This window comes from Pseudorasbora parva, chromosome 7 (assembly GCF_024679245.1).
Source record: "Pseudorasbora parva isolate DD20220531a chromosome 7, ASM2467924v1, whole genome shotgun sequence".
In the NCBI taxonomy this organism is placed as follows: Eukaryota; Metazoa; Chordata; class Actinopteri; order Cypriniformes; family Gobionidae; genus Pseudorasbora; species Pseudorasbora parva.
Window position 1 is genome coordinate 769,853 of NC_090178.1, and position 22,500 is coordinate 792,352.

The 22,500-nt window shown below is 42.2% G+C and overlaps 1 protein-coding gene across 1 annotated transcript in view; it reads right to left on the reverse strand.

Moving 5' to 3' along the window:
• Positions 1–22,500, reverse strand: part of iqgap3 (IQ motif containing GTPase activating protein 3) — a 98,168-nt gene that overhangs the window by 61,806 nt on the left and 13,862 nt on the right. The window contains exons 8-23 of the mRNA XM_067447730.1: positions 21,112–21,284; positions 17,505–17,586; positions 16,721–16,884; positions 16,528–16,615; positions 14,210–14,373; positions 12,120–12,280; positions 10,629–10,744; positions 10,377–10,540; positions 8,697–8,787; positions 8,093–8,260; positions 2,138–2,280; positions 1,603–1,773; positions 1,361–1,444; positions 487–558; positions 343–412; positions 17–225 (exon numbers count right to left, since the gene is read on the reverse strand). Of these exons, the coding sequence (XP_067303831.1) occupies positions 17–225; positions 343–412; positions 487–558; positions 1,361–1,444; positions 1,603–1,773; positions 2,138–2,280; positions 8,093–8,260; positions 8,697–8,787; positions 10,377–10,540; positions 10,629–10,744; positions 12,120–12,280; positions 14,210–14,373; positions 16,528–16,615; positions 16,721–16,884; positions 17,505–17,586; positions 21,112–21,284 (2,120 nt within the window). The remainder of the gene's footprint in view (positions 1–16; positions 226–342; positions 413–486; positions 559–1,360; positions 1,445–1,602; positions 1,774–2,137; positions 2,281–8,092; positions 8,261–8,696; positions 8,788–10,376; positions 10,541–10,628; positions 10,745–12,119; positions 12,281–14,209; positions 14,374–16,527; positions 16,616–16,720; positions 16,885–17,504; positions 17,587–21,111; positions 21,285–22,500) is intronic.

Here is a 22,500-nt window from a genome sequence, read left to right on the forward strand (position 1 = left end):
CTGCTGCTTCTCTGACCTGTAGAGTGACTCTGTTTCGGACCAGCAGGCCGATCTTCAGGTCCATGAGGTCCAGGTCCGCCTCCAGCTGCCTGTTGGCCCGGATGGACCTCACCACGTCCTGCCTGAGCCTCAGAAGCTCCGCCTCCTGACGGATGTCATTATCCCCAAACTCCAGCAGGTGAGCGAACTTACACACCACAGACAGCGGCGGCGCACTGGAGTGAACTGACCCACACACACACACACACACACACACAACATCAGCCACAGATCACACACACACATTCACTCACTCTCGCACTCACTCTCACTACTGTGAAAGGAGATTGTGAAGTGACTGACCCAGTAAGCGGTACTCCTCACGGGCTCTGCTGGCTCTGAAGAACGCCTGGATCCGGATTACAGCTCCAACCTGACACAAGAATAAAACACGGATGAACACACACACACACACTCTAACACTCTCACACTGTCTCACACACTCACGTGTCTCCGGAAGTAAGCGAGACGGGACAGGTACTTCCTGTGGGCGAGCCACATCTTCACCGTTGCCTGGATCTGAGAGAGCGCAGAGAGTTACACATAAGTCCACAAACACACACACACACACACACACACACACAGACACACATACCCAGCCCCTAAACCTACCCATCACAGGAAACATTCAGCATTTTTACTTTCTCATAAAAACTCCTCCTGTGTGATTTATAAGCCTTTTGAAAAGTGGGGACCGCTGGCTGGTGATCTCAGGTTTTACTCAAGCGGCAACCTCCCGCGATCTCTCTTGAAGCCAATACGGAAGTAATGTAAACTGCAATTCCTCAACTGGCCACTAGAGCGGCTCCAGAAGGGAGCAGAATCTCATTGAGCCCCATGTTAAAATTCTCAACTTTAAAGCAGAAAAAAACATGTTTACAGCCTGGTACAAATTGTGGTTTTGGCTTATAAGGCTAATTTTGATCTTCATGACAACTCTGAGGGGGGTGAATTTTTTTATAACTCATTCGTTTACATTATATAAAGCCTTAAGGTTCTGCATAATTAAGGGCGTGGTTACAAGTGGATAGCCATTTATCCGCCGTCTATAGTCATTGCGTCACCTCAGCTCCGCGCACATCCCGCCTTTTTGCCCATTTTCTGTTATCCGGGAGTGACACGCGTTGACTCGCTCACAAGATGGCAACGCCCAGCTCGCCCCTACTTTAAGCTTCAGAACGGCTTATCAGAATCCTATGGGTGACGTCACGGACACTACGTCCATATTTTTTTACAGTCTATGGTTTTACTATCCTTATGGGACATTTGGTCCCCACAATGTAATATAAACAAGGGCGCACACACACACACACAGCTTTACCTTGACGACGGCTCTCCAGTTCTGCCTGAGGTGCTGCAGTCTGAGCCGGTATTCTCTCTGCTGACGATATCTCCTCCAGTGAGACTGATGAGGACACAAACTACATCATCAGGTGTGAGTGTGTGTGTGTGTGTGTGTCTAAATGAGACCTAAATGTATTGTGGATAGTTCAATCCAAAAGGAAAGATTAGATTTAGTTTGGCATGAGCAGGTGTGTGTGAGCAGGTGTGTGTGAGTCTCACCTGGATGATGACGATGGCGGGCAGGTGTGTGTGGAGGAAGTGCAGACGCTCAGCCATCTTCTGTCGCAGCAGGAAGCCTCGAACCCGCGCCTGCAGACGGAGAACCATCGGCTCACTGGCCTTCCACTGCACACTTCTGCTGTGGGCCGCGGTCACACTCCTGCACACCGCCTGCACACACACACACACACAGTGAGCTCCAGCGTACACATAACACACACACCTTACCGTGAGCTCCGGTTTACACACTCCTGCACACTGCCTACATCACACACACACACACACATATACACAGTGAGCTCCGGGGTACACATCACACAGACACACACCTCACCGTGAGCTCCGGTTTACACACTTCTGCACACACACACACACACCTCACCGTGAGCTTTGGCTTACACACACACACACCTCACCGTGAGCTTTGGCTTACACACACACACACACACACACACCTCACCGTGAGCTTTGGCTTACACACACACACACACACACACCTCACCGTGAGCTTTGGCTTACACACACACATACACACCTGTATCTCCTCATGGGTCAGGAAGGTGCTGTTCTGCACGAACCCCTGAGGTCTTTCCCAGCTGCCCTCCAGCTTCTGCAGGTTAAAGAAATAAGAGCTGCTGTCCGGCAGTTTGGCCCTGATCCACAGACTTCTGTTATCACCTGAACACACACACACACACACACACACACACACACACACAGTTTTAGGATGAATCACAGATATTATAATAGTCAGCAGTGCAGACCTGGGCATTTGAAGGGGTCACATCTTTTTTATTATTTTATAAGGGTGTAATGGTACAGGTATTTATACCGAAGTGTTTCATAACGGAGCATGTGTGTGTGTGTGTGTGTGTGTGTGTGTGTGTTCCCATTCGAACATATTAAGCATTCTGTCCATTTTATCATGAAATTCGAATGATAAATGCCGTTTTTATGCTCTTTAATGTGGCGTGACTGATCACTGTACAGGCGAGAGAACATGATCGTCATAATCAAAGAATAAACATAAATGAACATCAGCATGAAGGTGTGATGAGGAACACACTACAGCTGAAGCGCTTCATACGTTTAATCGCTCAATACGCGTCTCAACTAGAGAAATACACTCTCTGAATATATGACCTATATTAGCCTATATATTCATCATATTAGCTTATATATTCATCATATTAGCCTATATATTCATCATATCAGCCTATATATTCATCATATTAGCCTATATATTCATCATATTAGCCTATATATTCATCATATCAGCCTATATATTCACTATATTAGCCTATATATTCACTATATTAGCCTATATATTCACTATATTAGCCTATATATTCATCATATCAGCCTATATCTTCATCATATTAGCTTATATATTCATCATATTGGCCTATATATTCACTATATTAGCCTATATATTCACTATATCAGCCTATATATTCATCATATCAGCCTATATAGTCATCATATTAGCCTATATATTCACTATATTAGCCTATATATTCACTATATTAGCCTATATATTCATCATATCAGCCTATATCTTCATCATATTAGCTTATATATTCATCATATTGGCCTATATATTCACTATATTAGCCTATATATTCACTATATTAGCCTATATATTCATCATATCAGCCTATATCTTCATCATATTAGCTTATATATTCATCATATTGGCCTATATATTCATCATATCAGCCTATATCTTCATCATATTAGCTTATATATTCATCATATTGGCCTATATATTCACTATATTAGCCTATATATTCACTATATTAGCCTATATATTCACTATATTAGCCTATATATTCACTACATTAGCCTATATATTCATCATATCAGCCTATATATTCATCATATTAGCTTATATATTCATCATATTGGCCTATATATTCACTATATTAGCCTATATATTCACTATATTAGCCTATATATTCATCATATCAGCCTATATATTCACTACATCAGACTATATATTCATCATATCAGCCTATATCTTCATCATATTAGCTTATATATTCATCATATTGGCCTATATATTCACTATATTAGCCTATATATTCACTATATTAGCCTATATATTCATCATATCAGCCTATATATTCATCATATCAGCCTATATATTCATCATATTAGCTTATATATTCATCATATTAGCCTATATATTCATCATATCAGCCTATATATTCATCATATTAGCTTATATATTCATCATATTAGCCTATATATTCACTATATTAGCCTATATATTCATCATATTAGCCTATATATTCATCATATCAGCCTATATATTCATCATATTAGCTTATATATTCATCATATTAGCCTATATATTCATCATATCAGCCTATATATTCATCATATTAGCTTATATATTCATCATATTAGCTTATATATTCATCATATCAGCCTATATATTCACTATATTAGCCTATATATTCATCATATCAGCCTATATATTCATCATATCAGCCTATATATTCATCATATCAGCCTATATATTCATCATATTAGCTTATATATTCATCATATCAGCTTATATATTCATCATATCAGCCTATATATTCATCATATCAGCCTATATATTCATCATATCAGCCTATATATTCATCATATTAGCTTATATATTCATCATATCAGCCTATATATTCATCATATTAGCTTATATATTCATCATATTTGCCTATATATTCATCATATCAGCCTATATATTCATCATATCAGCCTATATATTCATCATATCAGCCTATATATTCATCATATCAGCCTATATATTCACTATATTAGCCTATATATTCATCATATCAGCCTATATATTCATCATATCAGCCTATATATTCACTATATTAGCCTATATATTCACTATATTAGCCTATATATTCATCATATCAGCCTATATATTCATCATATCAGCCTATATATTCACTATATTAGCCTATATATTCATCATATCATAGCCTATATATTCATCATATCAGCCTATATATTCATCATATCAGCCTATATATTCATCATATTAGCCTATATATTCATCATATCAGCCTATATATTCATCATATCAGCCTATATATTCATCATATCAGCCTATATATTCATCATATCAGCCTATATATTCATCATATCAGCCTATATATTCACTATATTAGCCTATATATTCACTACATTAGCCTATATATTCCCTATATTAGCCTATGCATTCATCATATCAGCCTATATATTCACTATATTAGCCTATATATTCACTATATTAGCCTATATATTCATCATATCAGCCTATATATTCACTATATTAGCCTATATATTCACTATATTTGCCTATATATTCATCATATTAGCCTATATATTCATCATATCAGCCTATATATTCATCATGTCAGCCTATATATTCACTATGTTAGCCTATATATTCACTATATTTGCCTATATATTCATTATATTAGCCTATATATTCACTATATTAGCCTATATATACTCACTATATTAGCCTATATATTCACTATATTAGCCTATATATTCACTATATTAGCCTATCTATACTCACTATATTAGCCTATATATTCATTATATTAGCCTATATATTCACTATATTAGCCTATATATACTCACTACATTAGCCTATATATTCATCATATCAGCCTATATATTCATCATATCAGCCTATATATTCACTATATCAGCCTATATATTCACTATATTAGCCTATATATTCACTATATTAGCCTATGTATTCATCATATCAGCCTATATATTCACTATATTAGCCTATATATTCATCATATCAGCCTATATATTCACTATATTAGCCTATATATTCACTATATTAGCCTATATATTCATCATATCAGCCTATATATTCACTATATTAGCCTATATATTCACTATATTTGCCTATATATTCATCATATTTGCCTATATATTCATCATATCAGCCTATATATTCATCATGTCAGCCTATATATTCACTATGTTAGCCTATATATTCACTATATTTGCCTATATATTCATTATATTAGCCTATATATTCACTATATTAGCCTATATATTCACTATATTAGCCTATATATTCACTATATTAGCCTATATATACTCACTATATTAGCCTATATATTCACTATATTAGCCTATATATTCACTTTATTAGCCTATATATACTCACTATATTAGCCTATATATTCACTATATTAGCCTATATATTCACTATATTAGCCTATATATACTCACTATATTAGCCTATATATTCACTATATTAGCCTATATATTCATCATATCAGCCTATATATTCATCATATCAGCCTATATATTCATCATATCAGCCTATATATTCACTATATTAGCCTATATATTCACTATATTAGCCTATGTATTCATCATATAAGCCTATATATTCACTATATTAGCCTATATATTCACTATATTTGCCTATATATTCATCATATTAGCCTATATATTCATCATATCAGCCTATATATTCATCATATCAGCCTATATATTCACTATATTAGCCTATATATTCACTATATTAGCCTATATATTCATCATATCAGCCTATATATTCACTATATTAGCCTATATATTCATCATATCAGCCTATATATTCATCATATTAGCTTATATATTCATCATATTAGCCTATATATTCATCATATCAGCCTATATATTCATCATATCAGCCTATATATTCATCATATTAGCTTATATATTCATCATATTAGCCTATATATTCATCATATCAGCCTATATATTCATCATATCAGCCTATATATTCATCATATTAGCTTATATATTCACCATATTAGCCTATATATTCATCATATCAGCCTATATATTCATCATATCAGCCTATATATTCATCATATCAGCCTATATATTCATCATATCAGCCTATATATTCATCATATCAGCCTATATATTCACTATATTAGCCTATATATTCACTATATTAGCCTATATATTCATCATATCAGCCTATATATTCACTACATTAGCCTATATATTCATCATATTAGCCTATATATTCATCATATCAGCCTATATATTCACTATATTAGCCTATATATTCACTATATTAGCCTATATATTCACTATATTAGCCTATACATTCGCTATATTAGCCTATATATTCACTATATTAGCCTATATATTCACTATATTAGCCTATATATTCGCTATATTAGCCTATATATTCACTATATTAGCCTATATATTCACTACATTAGCCTATATATTCATCATATTAGCCTATATATTCACTATATTAGCCTATATATTCACTACATTAGCCTATATATTCACTACATTAGCCTATATATTCACTATATTAGCCTATGTATTCACTATATTAGCCTATATGTTCACTATATTAGCCTATATATTCAATATATTAGCCTATATATTCACTATATTAGCCTATATATTCACTATATTAGCCTATATATTCACTATATTAGCCTATATATTCACTATATTAGCCTATATATTCACTATATTAGCCTATATAGACTCACTATATTAGCCTATATATTCACCATATTTCCTGTATATATTTATTATATTAGCCTATATATTCACTATATTAGCCTATATATTCACTATATTAGCCTATATACTCACTATATTAGCCTATATATTCACAATATTAGCCTATATATACTCACTATATTAGCCTATATATTCACTATATTAGCCTATATATTCACTATATTAGCCTATATATACTCACTATATTAGCCTATATATTCACTATATTTCCTCTATATATTTATTATATTAGCCTATATATACTCACTATATTAGCCTATATATTCACTATATTAGCCTATATAGACTCACTATATTAGCCTATATATTCACCATATTTCCTGTATATATTTATTATATTAGCCTATATATTCACTATATTAGCCTATATACTCACTATATTAGCCTATATATACTCACTATATTAGCCTATATATACTCACTATATTAGCCTATATACTCACTATATTAGCCTATATATACTCACTATATTAGCCTATATATACTCACTATATTAGCCTATATATTCACTATATTTCCTCTATATATTTATTATATTAGCCTATATATACTCACTATATTAGCCTATATATACTCACTATATTAGCCTATATATTCACTATATTAGCCTATATATACTCACTATATTAGCCTATATATTCACTATATTTCCTCTATATATTTATTATATTAGCCTATATATACTCACTATATTAGCCTATATATACTCACTATATTAGCCTATATATACTCACTATATTAGCCTATATATACTCACTATATTAGCCTATATATTCACTATATTTCCTCTATATATTTATTATATTAGCCTATATAAACTCACCTAAAGAATTATTAGCAGAGATGCAAACCTCAATCCAACCCTGTATAAGGAATTAAAATTATTACTGGTAGTGTGTGTGTGTGTGTGTGTGTGTGTGTCTCTGACCCTCCAGTGTTTTGGCCCGCAGCAGGTCGCTCAGCTCCTTCTGGTAGCCGTCAGCACATTCGGTCCTCAGGCTCCGCAGCGCCACCTCAGGCAGCCTCAGGACTCGCAGCGTCTGAGACGCTCGGCCCTCTTTCACAGCCTGATTAACCGCAGCCAGACCCAGACACACTACACACAACAAAACATGCTTCCTCAGGAGGAACACTTATGTTTTATGAAATATGTTTAAACACTGCAAAAAATGCTTTTCTTACTTTGTTTTAAAAATTCTCAAAACAAAAAGTATTTACTAGACAAGCAAAAGTAATTGTCTTGTTTTGGGGGAAAATAACTCAAAATCAAGAGAGTTTTTGCTTAAAATAAACTATTAACTATAAAATAATCTATTAAGATTATAGTTAAGATTATTGATCTTATTTTAAGCAGAAACTCTCTTCATTTTGAGTTATTTTTTTACCTAAACAAGACAATTACTTTTGCTTGTCTAGTAAATACTTCTTGTTTTGAGAATTTTTAGATGTTTGGTCTCGAAACAAGACAAAAATACTGAGTAAGAAGAGAATTGTTTTTTTTACAGTGAATATGCAAATGTGAGCTCACTCACTCTTTAGCGCTTTCTGAGTGTCCTGATTGGCCAGTCTGACACCGTCCTGAATGTCAGCCAACCAGAGCTCAGCTCCAGGGTCACGGCTCACCTGCACAGAAACAGGAAATATCGTGTAACCATACCGGGGCGGCAGTGGCTCAGTGGTTCATGTAGGTTGTCTACAAACCGAAAGGTTGGTGGTTCAATGACCACCGAGTTCGACCTGTCGAGGTGTCCATGAGCAAGACCTCCCCCCAGCTGCTCCCGACGAGCTGGATGGTGCCTTACATGGCTGACATCGCCGTCAGTGTATGAATGGGTGAATGTGAGGTAAAGCACTTTGGATGGCCATAGGGTCTGTTAAAAGCGCTTTATAAATGCAGTCCATTTACCATACCGTGCGTCCCAATCCGCATACTATCCATATTTCCCAAATCGTAGTAAGCTAAGTCTTCCAAAGATACCCGGATGGTTTACTATTTCCAGCCAGAATTCAAAGTGAGGATCGACACACACTCTAACGGCTGATATTACCCACAATCCATTACGAGTTGGATGAGGATTCGATTAGAACTACAAACGCGGATAAAACGTTTAAAAAAAACTACAAACATGGTGGATGAGTCAGACGGTTAAGTAGAGAGGTTTAGATAAAGGTTTGAGTGATCAATTATTAGTATTTAATCTGACGAAAATATATTTATTCAGTATTGTCCACATTACATCTCACCGGCAGCAGCATTGAGCACTTTTGTAATGACACGTTTGGCCGTTAACTTTTAAATGAAAAAGAAAAACACTGACATTCTGGATTCGGATGGCAATAAAAATCACAGACTATCTCCTGTAAATAATGAAAATACCTGACGACCCCACGAGAAACAATCACCGTATGATCTACCAGTCTACTGCACTGGCCAAATGAAACACAAAGGTGTTTTGCATGACTGTAGGTGAAATAGCATGTGGTCAAACACTGCACACTAATAACAGAAGCGTCAAAAATAAATAAATAAACGTTGTTCGCGGGTGTGATTACATATAAGTTTGTTGGTGTTTGTAGCCGTTTGTTGGAGAAGTATGAAACAATTTAGTTAACGATTAAAATAAACGGCAGCAACAAGAAGCACACAGAACCGAACCGTGTGTTTAGTGAACCGCCGCCCCTAATATGATCCTAAAACACAATCATCCGCTGTAGTTTTCATCCATTTTATTTATTGTTTTTGGTATTTATACAGTTAAAATGATCAAGCTCTTTTTTTTACCGTGCGATTAATTGATTTAGTGACCATCACGACAGGCCTACATCTGAATAGGGCTAAAAATGTCATCAGTTTTCATCGACTAAAACTAGATGAAAATAGGATAATTCTGAATAAAATGCTTAGACTTTTAGTCGACTGAAACTTGACTAGACTAAAGAGAGTATGAACGTGACAAACTAATAAAAAAAAATCAAATGAAAGCTTGACACAAAGACTAGACTGAAACTAAAATTTACATTTATGCATTTGGCAGACGCTTTCATCCAAAGCGCCTTACATTGCATTCAATGCACACATTTTACATTTTGTCAATTCTTGCTTTCCCTGGGAATTGAACCCATGACCTTGGCGTTGCTAAAGCCATGCTCTACTGTTTGAGCTACAGGAAAGCTATAATCAAAATTTGAACAATGAAAACAGCGCTGCACACCTCGGCCTTGTGTCGTCTGGCACGGGTCAGCAGGTCATGGTAGCGTCCGGCGTTGTGCAGAAACACGTCCTCCAGGCCACTAGAGGGCAGCACCAGCGCTGAAAGCGTCTTCTGAGGATCACCGCGACTCAGAGCCTGATTGATCAGACCGATGGTGAGAATCTCTGTGGAGATCAACCACCACACCATCAGTAATGCTGCAAACTCATCATTACGACCAAAGCGCTGTAAAAACATTTCGGACGGACTGACGTTCATGTTCCTGGTGAGCGGCCATGTTGACGGCGTTCAGGCCCATCTGCAGGTCGTTCCAGGAGAGAAGAGCTTTACCTGCCCTCCTCTTCTGCTCACACAGCTCCTCGAAATACCTGAACACACACACAGTTACGACTCCAGATACAAATCAGAGTGTGAAATAACAGCAAGATCTCCATATATATATATATATGTGTGTGTGTGTCTGTGTGTGTGTATACATGTACACACACACACATTCACCTTAATGGATTATTAGGAACACCTGTTCAGTTTCTCATTAATGCGATTATCTAATCAGCCAATCACATGGCAGTTCTTCAGTGCATTTAGGGGTGTGGTCCTGGTCAAGACAATCTCCTGAACTCCAAACTGAATGTCAGAATGGGAAAGAAAGGTGATTTAAGCCGTTTTGAGCGTGGCATGGTTGTTGGTGCCAGACGGGCCGGTCTGAGTATTTCACAATCTGCTCAGTTACTGGGATTTACACACACAACCATTTCTAGGGTTTACAAAGAATGGTGTGAAAAGGGAAGAGCATCCAGTCTGCAGCAGTCCTGTGGGAGAAAATGCCTTGTTGATGCTCGAGGTCAGAGGAGAATGGGCCGACTGATTCAAGCTGATAGAAGAGCAACTTTGACTGAAATAACCACTCGTTACAACCGAGGTATGCAGCAAAGCATTTGCGAAGCCATAACACACACAACCTTGAGGCGGATGGGCTACAGCAGCAGAAGACCCCACCGGGTACCACTCATCTCCACTACAAACAGGAAAAAGAGGCGACAATCTGCACAAGCTCACCAAAATTGGACAGTTGAAGACTGGAGAAATGTCGCCTGGTCTGATGAGTCTCGATTTCTGTTGAGACATTCAGATGGTAGAGTCAGAATTTGGCGTAACCAGAATGAGAACATGGATCCATCATGCCTTGTTCCCACTGTGCAGGATGGTGGTGGTGGTGTAATGGTGTGGGGGATGTTTTCTTGGCACACTTTAGGCTCCTTAGTGCCAATTGGGCATCGTTTAAATGCCACGGCCTACCTGAGCATTGTTTCAGACCATGTCCATCCCTTTATGACCACCATGTCCCCATCCTCTGATGGCTACTTCCAGCAGGATAATGCACCATGTCACAAAGCTCCAATCATTTCAAATTGGTTTCTTGAACATGACAATGAGTTGACTGAACTAAAATGGCCGCCACAGTCCCCAGATCTCAACCCAATACAGCATCTTTGGGATGTGGTGGAACGGGAGCTTCGTGCCCTGGATGTGCATCCCACAAATCTCCATCAACTGCAAGATGCTCTCCTATCAATATGGGCCAACATTTCTAAAGAATGCTTTCAGCAGCTTGTTGATCAATGCCACGCAGAATTAAGGCAGTTCTGAAGGCGAAAGGGTCAAACACAGTACACAGTAGTGTGTGCTCCTAATAATCCTTTAGGAGAGTGGATATTGATAATGTGAGAGTAGCGTTCAGACCTCTGAATCAGACTGTCATCAATGTCAGCGAGTCCAGCCGCCGAACTGACCAGGGTAACGCTGAATGCACCGAAATCCTTCACCTCCACAGCCTGGTTAACCAGAGCCACCGCAGACAACATCTCCACCGCAACAAACAGCTCCTCCTGCTGCAGCGAACCCTGAAACACACAACTGTGCCTTAGCAAACACTAGAAGAGTCGGCTGTTTGAACGAATGAATCAGCTGTTTGAATGAATCGTTTGAGTGAATGATTCAATGACTCACTCATTAACATTGACTTGCTGTACCTTCTGGTGGTTTCAATTTCACAGTTTCTATTCATGTTTTAAATAATTTCAAATATCAATATTCAATGGAAAAGTAAGGTTCAGGAGGAGGTTAACCCAGGGATAAGTAAGGTTTAGGAGGAGGTTAACCCAGGGATAAATCAGGTTCAGGAGAAGGTTAACCCAGGGATAAGTCAGGTTCAGGAGGAGGTTAACCCAGGGATAAGTCAGGTTCAGGAGAAGGTTAACCCAGAGATAAGTCAGGTTCAGGAGGAGGTTAACCCAGGGATAAGTAAGGTTTAGGAGGAGGTTAACCCAGGGATAAGTCAGGTTCAGGAGGAGGTTAACCCAGGGATAAGTCAGGTTCAGGAGAAGGTTAACCCAGGGATAAGTAAGGTTTAGGAGGAGGTTAACCCAGGGATAAATCAGGTTCAGGAGAAGGTTAACCCAGGGATAAGTAAGGTTTAGGAGGAGGTTAACCCAGGGATAAGTCAGGTTCAGGAGAAGGTTAACCCAGGGATAAGTCAGGTTCAGGAGGAGGTTAACCCAGGGATAAGTAAGGTTTAGGAGGAGGTTAACCCAGGGATAAGTCAGGTTCAGGAGGAGGTTAACCCAGGGATAAGTCAGGTTCAGGAGAAGGTTAACCCAGGGATAAGTAAGGTTTAGGAGGAGGTTAACCCAGGGATAAGTCAGGTTCAGGAGGAGGTTAACCCAGGGATAAGTCAGGTTCAGGAGGAGGTTAACCCAGGGATAAGTCAGGTTCAGGAGAAGGTTAACCCAGGGATAAGTCAGGTTCAGGAGGAGGTTAACCCAGGGATAAGTAAGGTTTAGGAGGAGGTTAACCCAGGGATAAATCAGGTTCAGGAGAAGGTTAACCCAGGGATAAGTCAGGTTCAGGAGGAGGTTAACCCAGGGATAAGTCAGGTTCAGGAGGAGGTTAACCCAGGGATAAGTCAGGTTCAGGAGAAGGTTAACCCAGGGATAAGTCAGGTTCAGGAAAAGGTTAACCCAGGGATAAGTCAGGTTCAGGAGAAGGTTAACCCAGGGATAAGTCAGGTTCAGGAGAAGGTTAACCCAGGGATAAGTCAGGTTCAGGAGAAGGTTAACCCAGGGATAAGTCAGGTTCAGGAGGAGGTTAACCCAGGGATAAGTCAGGTTCAGGAGGAGGTTAACCCAGGGATAAGTCAGGTTCAGGAGGAGGTTAACCCAGGGATAACTCTGGTTCAGGAGAAGGTTAACCCAGGGATAAGTCAGGTTCAGGAGAAGGTTAACCCAGGGATAAGTCTGGTTCAGGAGAAGGTTAACCCAGGGATAAGTCAGGTTCAGGAGAAGGTTAACCCAGGGATAAGTCAGGTTCAGGAGGAGGTTAACCCAGGGATAAGTCAGGTTCAGGAGAAGGTTAACCCAGGGATAAGTCAGGTTCAGGAGGAGGTTAACCCAGGGATTAGTCAGGTTCAGGAGGAGGTTAACCCAGGGATAATTAAGGATCAGGAGAAGGTTAACCCAGGGATTAGTCAGGTTCAGGAGAAGGTTAACCCAGGGATAAGTCAGGTTCAGGAGGAGGTTAACCCAGGGATAAGTCAGGTTCAGGAGAATGTTAACCCAGGGATAAGTCAGGTTCAGGATAAGGTTAACTCAGGGATAAGTCAGGTTCAGGAGGAGGTTAACCTAGGGATTAGTCAGGTTCAGGAGAAGGTTAACCCAGGGATAAGTCAGGTTCAGTAGGAGGTTAACCCAGGGATAAGTCAGGTTCAGGAGGAGGTTAACCCAGGGATAATTAAGGATCAGGAGGTTAACCCAGGGTTAGATGTGGTGTGTTACCTGTGGACACTGGCTCTGCAGCGGGGCCAGCTCTCTCTGGTAGAGCTCCGCAGCGAACGGATAGACGTCTGGAAGACGAGCATCAGGGTTCATCAGCGCCCGGACCGTCTGACGAGCTTCTCCACGCTCCAAGGCCTCGTTTATTTTACTCACCGCATGCTGCACTGCACACACACACACACACACCTTACTGCGCATGAACTCACATTTTAAAGGGTTAGTTCAGACAAATTGAAAGATCTGTCAATAACTCAGCCTTCTGTCTTTTTTATGTTGATTTGAAGTGTCAGTTTTTGCACTAATCTCCGTCTATACAAATCACGGCATGTCGCAGGAATGCGTTGGATTTGCTGTGTTTTGATGCCGATGTAGGATCGTAAAGCCATGAGCATCAATTGTTAGGTATAGGGATGGATACCGAGGCCCGGTATTAAATGAGCCCAGGGTGCTAAATTATGAAAGACCACAGCTGATAAGCTGTGTTGATAAGCTCTGATGCTATTGGTTCTTGCATACGCTCTCGGACTAAATATAAAATATCTTAAACTGTGTGTGAAGATGAACGGAGGTCTTACGGGTGTGGAGCGACATTAGGGGGAGGAGTTAATGACAGACATTTCATTTTTGGGTGAACTAACCCTTTAAGAGATGCATCAATATCTGTGCAGAATCTGTAAGTCATTTATAGAAGTGTCATTGACATTATGCTAGAGCTGTAATGTTTGTTCACTGTAATATTTACCAGTAAAAAATTCTATGAAAGATTTCCCATAAATTCTGTGCTATGTATTTTCTGTGAATCAAATGAAGACATAAAACACTACATTTTCTTTTAATTGAATGAAACTTTTTTTGTCAAACAAACTGAGCTTTATAGTTAAAAAAAGAAGTGATACATTACCTAAAAATAAATTTATGATAGTTTAAAATTATTACATTAGTGTTAGTATTATTATTACAGAGATGTCTCTAAACTCTACTGTACAACAGTGATATATTTCGCAAGTTTTTATAAACCGAACTTTTATTTTGATGGTTTGCCGTAAAGATCTTTTTGTGTGTTTATGACGGTAATTTTTATCAAATGAAACGGTGACATGCGCATGAAGTGACTGTCAGAGCGGCTCTGGAGATGAGGTTCATGCGTTTATGTCCTCGAAGGAGATGGAAACACTACCGTGTGTGTGTGTGTGTGCGCGTGTGTGTCAGGATTCTGCTGTGGGACTGAAGTGTGTGTATGTCTGTGATCATGAAGTGACTGTCAGAGCGGCTCTGGAGAGGAAGTTTATGCGTTTATGTCCTCGTATGAGATGGAAACACTTATGTGTGTGTGTGTGAGGGTGTGTGCGTCAGGATTCTGCTGTGAGACTGAAGTGTGTGTGTGTATGTCTGTGCTCATGAAGTGACTGTCAGAGCGGCTCTGGAGAGGAAGTTTATGCGTTTATGTCCTTGTATGAGATGGAAACACTACCGTGTGTGTGTGTGCGTGTCAGGATTCTGCATTGAGACTGAAGTGTGTGTGTGTGTGTGTGCGCGCGTGTCAGGATTCTGCTGTGAGACTGAAGTGTGTGTGTGTGTGTGCGTGTGTGTCTGTGCTCATGAAGTGACTGTCAGAGCGGCTCTGGAGAGGAAGTTTATGCGTTTATGTCCTCGTATGAGATGGAAACACTACCGTGTGTGTGTGTGCGTGTCAGGATTCTGCTGTGAGACTGAAGTGTGTGTGTGTGTCAGGATTCTGCTTTGAGATTGAAGTGTGTGTGTGTGTGTGTCTGTGCTCATGAAGTGACTGTCAGAGCAGCTCTGGAGATGAAGTTCATGTGTTTATGTCCTCGTATGAGATGGAAACACTACCGTGTGTGTGTGTGTGTGCGTGTCAGGATTCTGCTGTGAGACTGAAGTGTCTCTGTGTGTGTGTGTGTGTGTGCGCATGAAGTGACTGTCAGAGCGGTTCTGGAGATGAAGTTCATGCGTTTATGTCCTCGTATAAGACGGAAACACTTCCATGTGTGTGTGTGTGTGAGTGTGTGAGTGAGGTAAATAAACTGCGGGTCAGTGCCATTCATTCACATACACGCAGGATTCGTAAATAGTGTTTTTGCGGTTTAATATTCACAGACACTCGTCTATATCACCAGATGCGTTCTCCGGTACCGATTGAGCTAACGTAAATCAGTATACAGTGGTACTGACGTAATTCAGTCTGTGCCCTTAAAAGTGCCGAGTTCGGTGCCCAACCCTACTGACGCCAGCATTGCTGAACTATCCCTTTAACAGCAAACACATCCTCAGCCTGTGCTGTGCATTAGCGGTTCACTGACGGCTTCGGTCTCTCTGCGCGTCCTCGTTGGCCATGTTGATCGCCTCCTGCAGTTCATCTCTCTCCAGAGGATCCACACATCCCAGATCCTGAAACACACACACACACACACTTCAGTCTCACAGCAGAATCCTCACAAGCACACACACACTTCAGTCTCACAGCAGAATCCTGACACGCGCACACACACACACCAGGGCTTTCTGCTCTCGGTCGGCGCTCATCTGCTCCAGGTACCAGCCGGCGTGATCTCGGACCAGCCCTCGGAGGGCCAGACTGGGGTTCTGCAGAGCACACATCAGAGCTGGAGGATCAGTGCAGTCCAACGCCTCATCCACCTGCTCCAGCGCCGCTTGCACTGACACACACACACACACACACACACACACACACACACACACACACACACACACACACACACACACACACACACACAGACACACAATCATTGAAATGTTAATAAGTTATTCTGTTGCTATAAACAATAACAATATAAGAATAGAAATAACAATAATAGTTATTTTCAATTATAAAAAAAGAAATGGTAATAAAATAGCAATAGTTGTTTTATCTACAACAACAACAATAATAATAATAGCAATAAAGACTAATACTGTCAACGTGTTAAACAAATCTTGGCAAAACTATACAATAAGTTCTCAGTGAATCAACTAACAATGAACAGAATATTTGACAGCATAATTATTCATTTTTTGTGTATGTTAGTTACCAACAGATGAACAACTACACAATTTGATTTAATAATGCATTAGTAGATGTTGAAATTAACATAATTATGATTAATAACTGCAGTGTTGTTAATTCTTAGTTGATAACTAATGCAGTTAATTCATTTTTAACAAATTAAACATTATTGTAAAGTATTACACACACACAAAACATGCTTTTTAAGCAAATGTCCTATTTACTGGAATACCAACGAGGTGTTGTGATGAAATATGAGACTTTATGACTCACTGTTGACTCTGTTAATGGAGTCTTGAATTTCTCTCTGCGTCAGATATTCCTCATAAATGTCACTCTCTGCCGATCCGTTTCCCTGTAAAACAGAACAGTTCGAATGTGTGTGTGTGTGTGTGTGTGTGTGTGTGTACTCTCTCGCGAGCTTTCCTTAGAGATGGTCCAGTTCAGTTTGTGCATGATTACATGATATAACTATTTCTTTTAATACTGTATCCTAAATTGTGGATAATTCAGCTATATCTCATATGCTGAAGCACGTTTCTGGAGTGTTAACGATTAAAATAAACGACAAGAAGCGCACAGAACCGTTAACCGTGAGCCGAGCCGAACCGTGGGTTTAGTGAACCGTAAACCGTGAGCCGAGCCGAACCGTGGGTTTAGTGAACCGTTAACCGTGAGCCGAGCCGAACCGTGGGTTTAGTGAACCGTAAACCGTGAGCCGAGCCGAACCGTGGGTTTAGTGAACCGTAAACCGTGAGCCGAGCCGAACCGTGGGTTTAGTGAACCGTTAACCGTGAGCCGAGCCGAACCGTGGGTTTAGTGAACCGTAAACCGTGAGCCGAGCCGAACCGTGGGTTTAGTGAACCGTTAACCGTGAGCCGAACCGTGGGTTTAGTGAACCGTTAACCGTGAGCCGAGCCGAACCGTGGGTTTAGTGAACCGTTAACCGTGAGCCGAACCGTGGGTTTAGTGAACCGTTAACCGTGAGCCGAACCGTGGGTTTAGTGAACCGTTAACCGTGAGCCGAGCTGAACCGTGGGTTTAGTGAACCGTTAACCGTGAGCCGAGCCGAACCGTGGGTTTAGTGAACCGTAAACCGTGAGCCGAGTCGAACCGTGGGTTTAGTGAACCGTTAACCGTGAGCCGAGCCGAACCGTGGGTTTAGTGAACCGTTAACCGTGAGCCGAGCCGAACCGTGGTTTAGTGAACCGTTAACCGTGAGCCGAGCCGAACCGTGGGTTTAGTGAACCATAAACCGTGAGCCGAGCCGAACCGTGGGTTTAGTGAACCGTAAACCGTGAGCCGAGCCGAACCGTGGGTTTAGTGAACCGTAAACCGTGAGCCGAGCTGAACCGTGGGTTTAGTGAACCGTTAACCGTGAGCCGAGCCGAACCGTGGGTTTAGTGAACCATAACCGTGAGCCGAGCCGAACCGTGGGTTTAGTGAACCGTAAACCGTGAGCCGAGTCGAACCGTGGGTTTAGTGAACCGTAAACCGTGAGCCGAGCCGAACCGTGGGTTTAGTGAACCGTTACCGTGAGCCGAGTCGAACCGTGGGTTTAGTGAACCGTTAACCGTGAGCCGAGCCGAACCGTGGGTTTAGTGAACCGTTAACCGTGAGCCGAGCCGAACCGTGGGTTTAGTGAACCGTTAACCGTGAGCCGAGCCGAACCGTGGGTTTAGTGAACCGTTAACCGTGAGCCGAGCCGAACCGTGGGTTTAGTGAACCGTTAACCGTGAGCCGAGCCGAACCGTGGGTTTAGTGAACCGTTAACCGTGAGCCGAGCCGAACCGTGGGTTTAGTGAACCGTTAACCGTGAGCCGAGCCGAACCGTGGGTTTAGTGAACCGTTAACCGTGAGCCGAGCCGAACCGTGGGTTTAGTGAACCGTTAACTGTGAGCCGAGCCGAACCGTGGGTTTAGTGAACCGTTAACCGTGAGCCGAGCCGAACCGTGGGTTTAGTGAACCGTTAACCGTGAGCCGAGCCGAACCGTGGGTTTAGTGAACCGTTAACCGTGAGCCGAGCCGAACCGTGGGTTTAGTGAACCGTAAACTGTGAGCCGAGCCGAACCGTGGGTTTAGTGAACCGTAAACCGTGAGCCGAGCCGAGCCGAGCCGTGGGTTTAGTGAACCGTAAACCGTGAGCCGAGCCGAGCCGAACCGTGGGTTTAGTGAACCGTAAACCGTGAGCCGAGCCGAACCGTGGGTTTGGTGAACCGTAAACCGTGAGCCGAGCCGAACCGTGGGTTTAGTGAACCGTTAACCGTGAGCCGAGCCGAACCGTGGGTTTAGTGAACCGTAAACCGTGAGCCGAGCCGAACCGTGGGTTTGGTGAACCGTAAACCGTGAGCCGAGCCGAACCGTGGGTTTAGTGAACCGTTAACCGTGAGCCGAGCCGAACCGTGGGTTTAGTGAACCGTAAACTGTGAGCCGAGCCGAACCGTGGGTTTAGTGAACCGTAAACCGTGAGCCGAGCCGAGCCGAACCGTGGGTTTAGTGAACCGTAAACCGTGAGCCGAGCTGAACCGTGGGTTTAGTGAACCGTTAACCGTGAGCCGAGCCGAACCGTGGGTTTAGTGAACCGTAAACCGTGAGCCGAGCCGAACCGTGGGTTTAGTGAACCGTTAACCGTGAGCCGAGCCGAACCGTGGGTTTAGTGAACCGTTAACCGTGAGCCGAGCCGAACCGTGGGTTTAGTGAACCGTTAACCGTGAGCCGAGCCGAACCGTGGGTTTAGTGAACCGTAAACGGTGAGCCGAGCCGAACCGTGGGTTTAGTGAACCGTAAACCGTGAGCCGAGCCGAACCGTGGGTTTAGTGAACCCGTTAACCGTGAGCCGAGCCGAACCGTGGGTTTAGTGAACCGTTAACCGTGAGCCGAGCCGAACCGTGGGTTTAGTGAACCGTTAACAGTGAGCCGAGCCGAGCCGAACCGTGGGTTTAGTGAACCGTAACCGTGAGCCGAGCCGAACCGTGGTTTAGTGAACCGTAAACCGTGAGCCGAGCCGAACCGTGGGTTTAGTGAACCGTAAACCGTGAGCCGAGCCGAGCCGTGGGTTTAGTGAACCGTTAACCGTGAGCCGAGCCGAACCGTGGGTTTAGTGAACCGTTAACCGTGAGCCGAGCCGAACCGTGGTTTAGTGAACCGTTAACAGTGAGCCGAGCCGAGCCGAACCGTGGGTTTAGTGAACCGTAAACCGTGAGCCGAGCCGAACCGTGGGTTTAGTGAACCGTAAACCGTGAGCCGAGCCGAACCGTGGGTTTAGTGAACCGTAAACCGTGAGCCGAGCCGAACCGTGGTTTAGTGACCGTAAACCGTGAGCCGAGCCGAACCGTGGGTTTAGTGAACCGTAAACCGTGAGCCGAGCCGAACCGTGGGTTTAGTGAACCGTAAACCGTGAGCCGAGCCGAACCGTGGGTTTGGTGAACCGCCGCCCCTAATACGCTCCTAAAACACAATCATCCGCTGCAGTTTTCATCCGTTGGATTTTTTGTTTTTGGTGTTTATTGAAGTGTATTTCTTGTTAACAGACTGAGAGTCCATCGCTTTTCTTATTTTTGTGGTTTTGTTCATTTATTGTGGATATTTAAAATGTTTTTCGTGTTCAGTGTTAATCTTTAGAAATCAAAGTTTATTGTTTTTGAAAAGGTGTACCTGCATTATTATGCCATGATCATTATTTTAGATGAAAATTGTCTCAGAACGACAATATTATCGTTTATCGCAATCATTTCATGGCGAATTTATCGTCCAGCAATATGTGTTATCGTGACAGGTCTACACTGGGAAGCTGCTGTGAAACGATCGGCATTGTAAAAGCGCGATACAAATAAAGCTGATTGATGTATTGATTGACTGATTGATCATGTGCCACTCTTACGTGTGCCCGCGCCGCTTTCTGAAGGCGCGCCTGCCGCAGCATCTCCTGATAAACGGGCATGAGCTGGTCCTGCAGGCCGATGAGCGCGGCGTTGGGGTTCTGAAGGGCCTGAGCCGTTATTTCAACACAGCCCCGGTCCACCGCTTCATTGATCGCAATCACAGCCGCATGCACTGCAGACAGAAGACAGAGCAACTTCAGCTCATCTGAGGACGGGGCGGGCGGGGCGGGGCCAGCTGTCACTCACAGGAGATCAGCCAATAGCAAACCACAGCCAATCAATTCCCCACACACACACACAAGCCCCGCTCATACTGGTACATATAACAATTAAATTTACCAGTTTATTTAGAAATAATAATTATTTATTAAATAATTAATTTACTAACTAATTTGATTAATTATTCATTAAATAAATGTATCTGTTTATTTTGTAAAATGACACGAAAACACAAAATACTTGGCGCTGATTGGACAGTGTGTGAGAGCGTGTGTGAGAGAGAGCGTGTGTGAGAGAGAGCGTGTGTGAGAGAGAGCGTGTGTGAGAGAGAGCGTGTGTGAGAGAGAGGCGTGTGTGAGAGAGAGCGTGTGTGAGAGAGAGCGTGTGTGAGAGAGAGCGTGTGTGAGAGAGCATGTGTGAGAGAGAGCGTGTGTGTGTGAGAGAGAAAGAGAGAGAGTGTGTGAGAGGAGAGAGAGAGCGTGTGAGAGAGAGAGAGCGTGTGAGAGAGAGAGCGAGCGTGTGTGAGAGAGAGCGAGCGTGTGTGAGAGAGAGCGAGCGGTGTGAGAGAGAGAGAGAGCGTGTGTGAGAGAGAGCGTGTGTGAGAGAGAGCGTGTGTGAGAGAGAGCGTGTGTGAGAGAGAGCGTGGTGAGAGAGGAGAGCGAGCGTGTGTGAGAGAGAGCGAGCGTGTGTGAGAGAGAGCGAGCGTGTGTGAGAGAGAGAGAGCGTGTGTGAGAGAGAGCGTGTGTGAGAGAGAGCGTGTGTGAGAGAGAGCGTGTGTGAGAAGAGAGCGTGTGTGAGAGAGAGCGTGTGTGAGAGAGCGTGTGTGAGAGAGAGCATGTGTGAGAGAGAGCGTGTTGTGAGAGAGAGCGTGTGTGAGAGAGAGCGTGTGAGAGAGAGTGTGTGTGAGAGAGAGCGTGTGTGAGAGAGAGTGTGTGTGAGAGAGAGCGTGTGTGAGAGAGAGCGTGTGTGAGAGAGAGAGCGTGTGAGAGAGAGAGTGTGTGAGAGAGAGCGTGTGTGAGAGAGAGTGTGTGTGAGAGAGCGTGTGTGAGAGAGAGCGTGTGTGAGAGAGAGCGTGTGTGAGAGAGAGCGTGTGTGAGAGAGAGTGTGTGTGAGAGAGAGTGTGTGTGAGAGAGCATGTGTGAGAGAGAGCGTGTGTGTGTGAGAGAGAA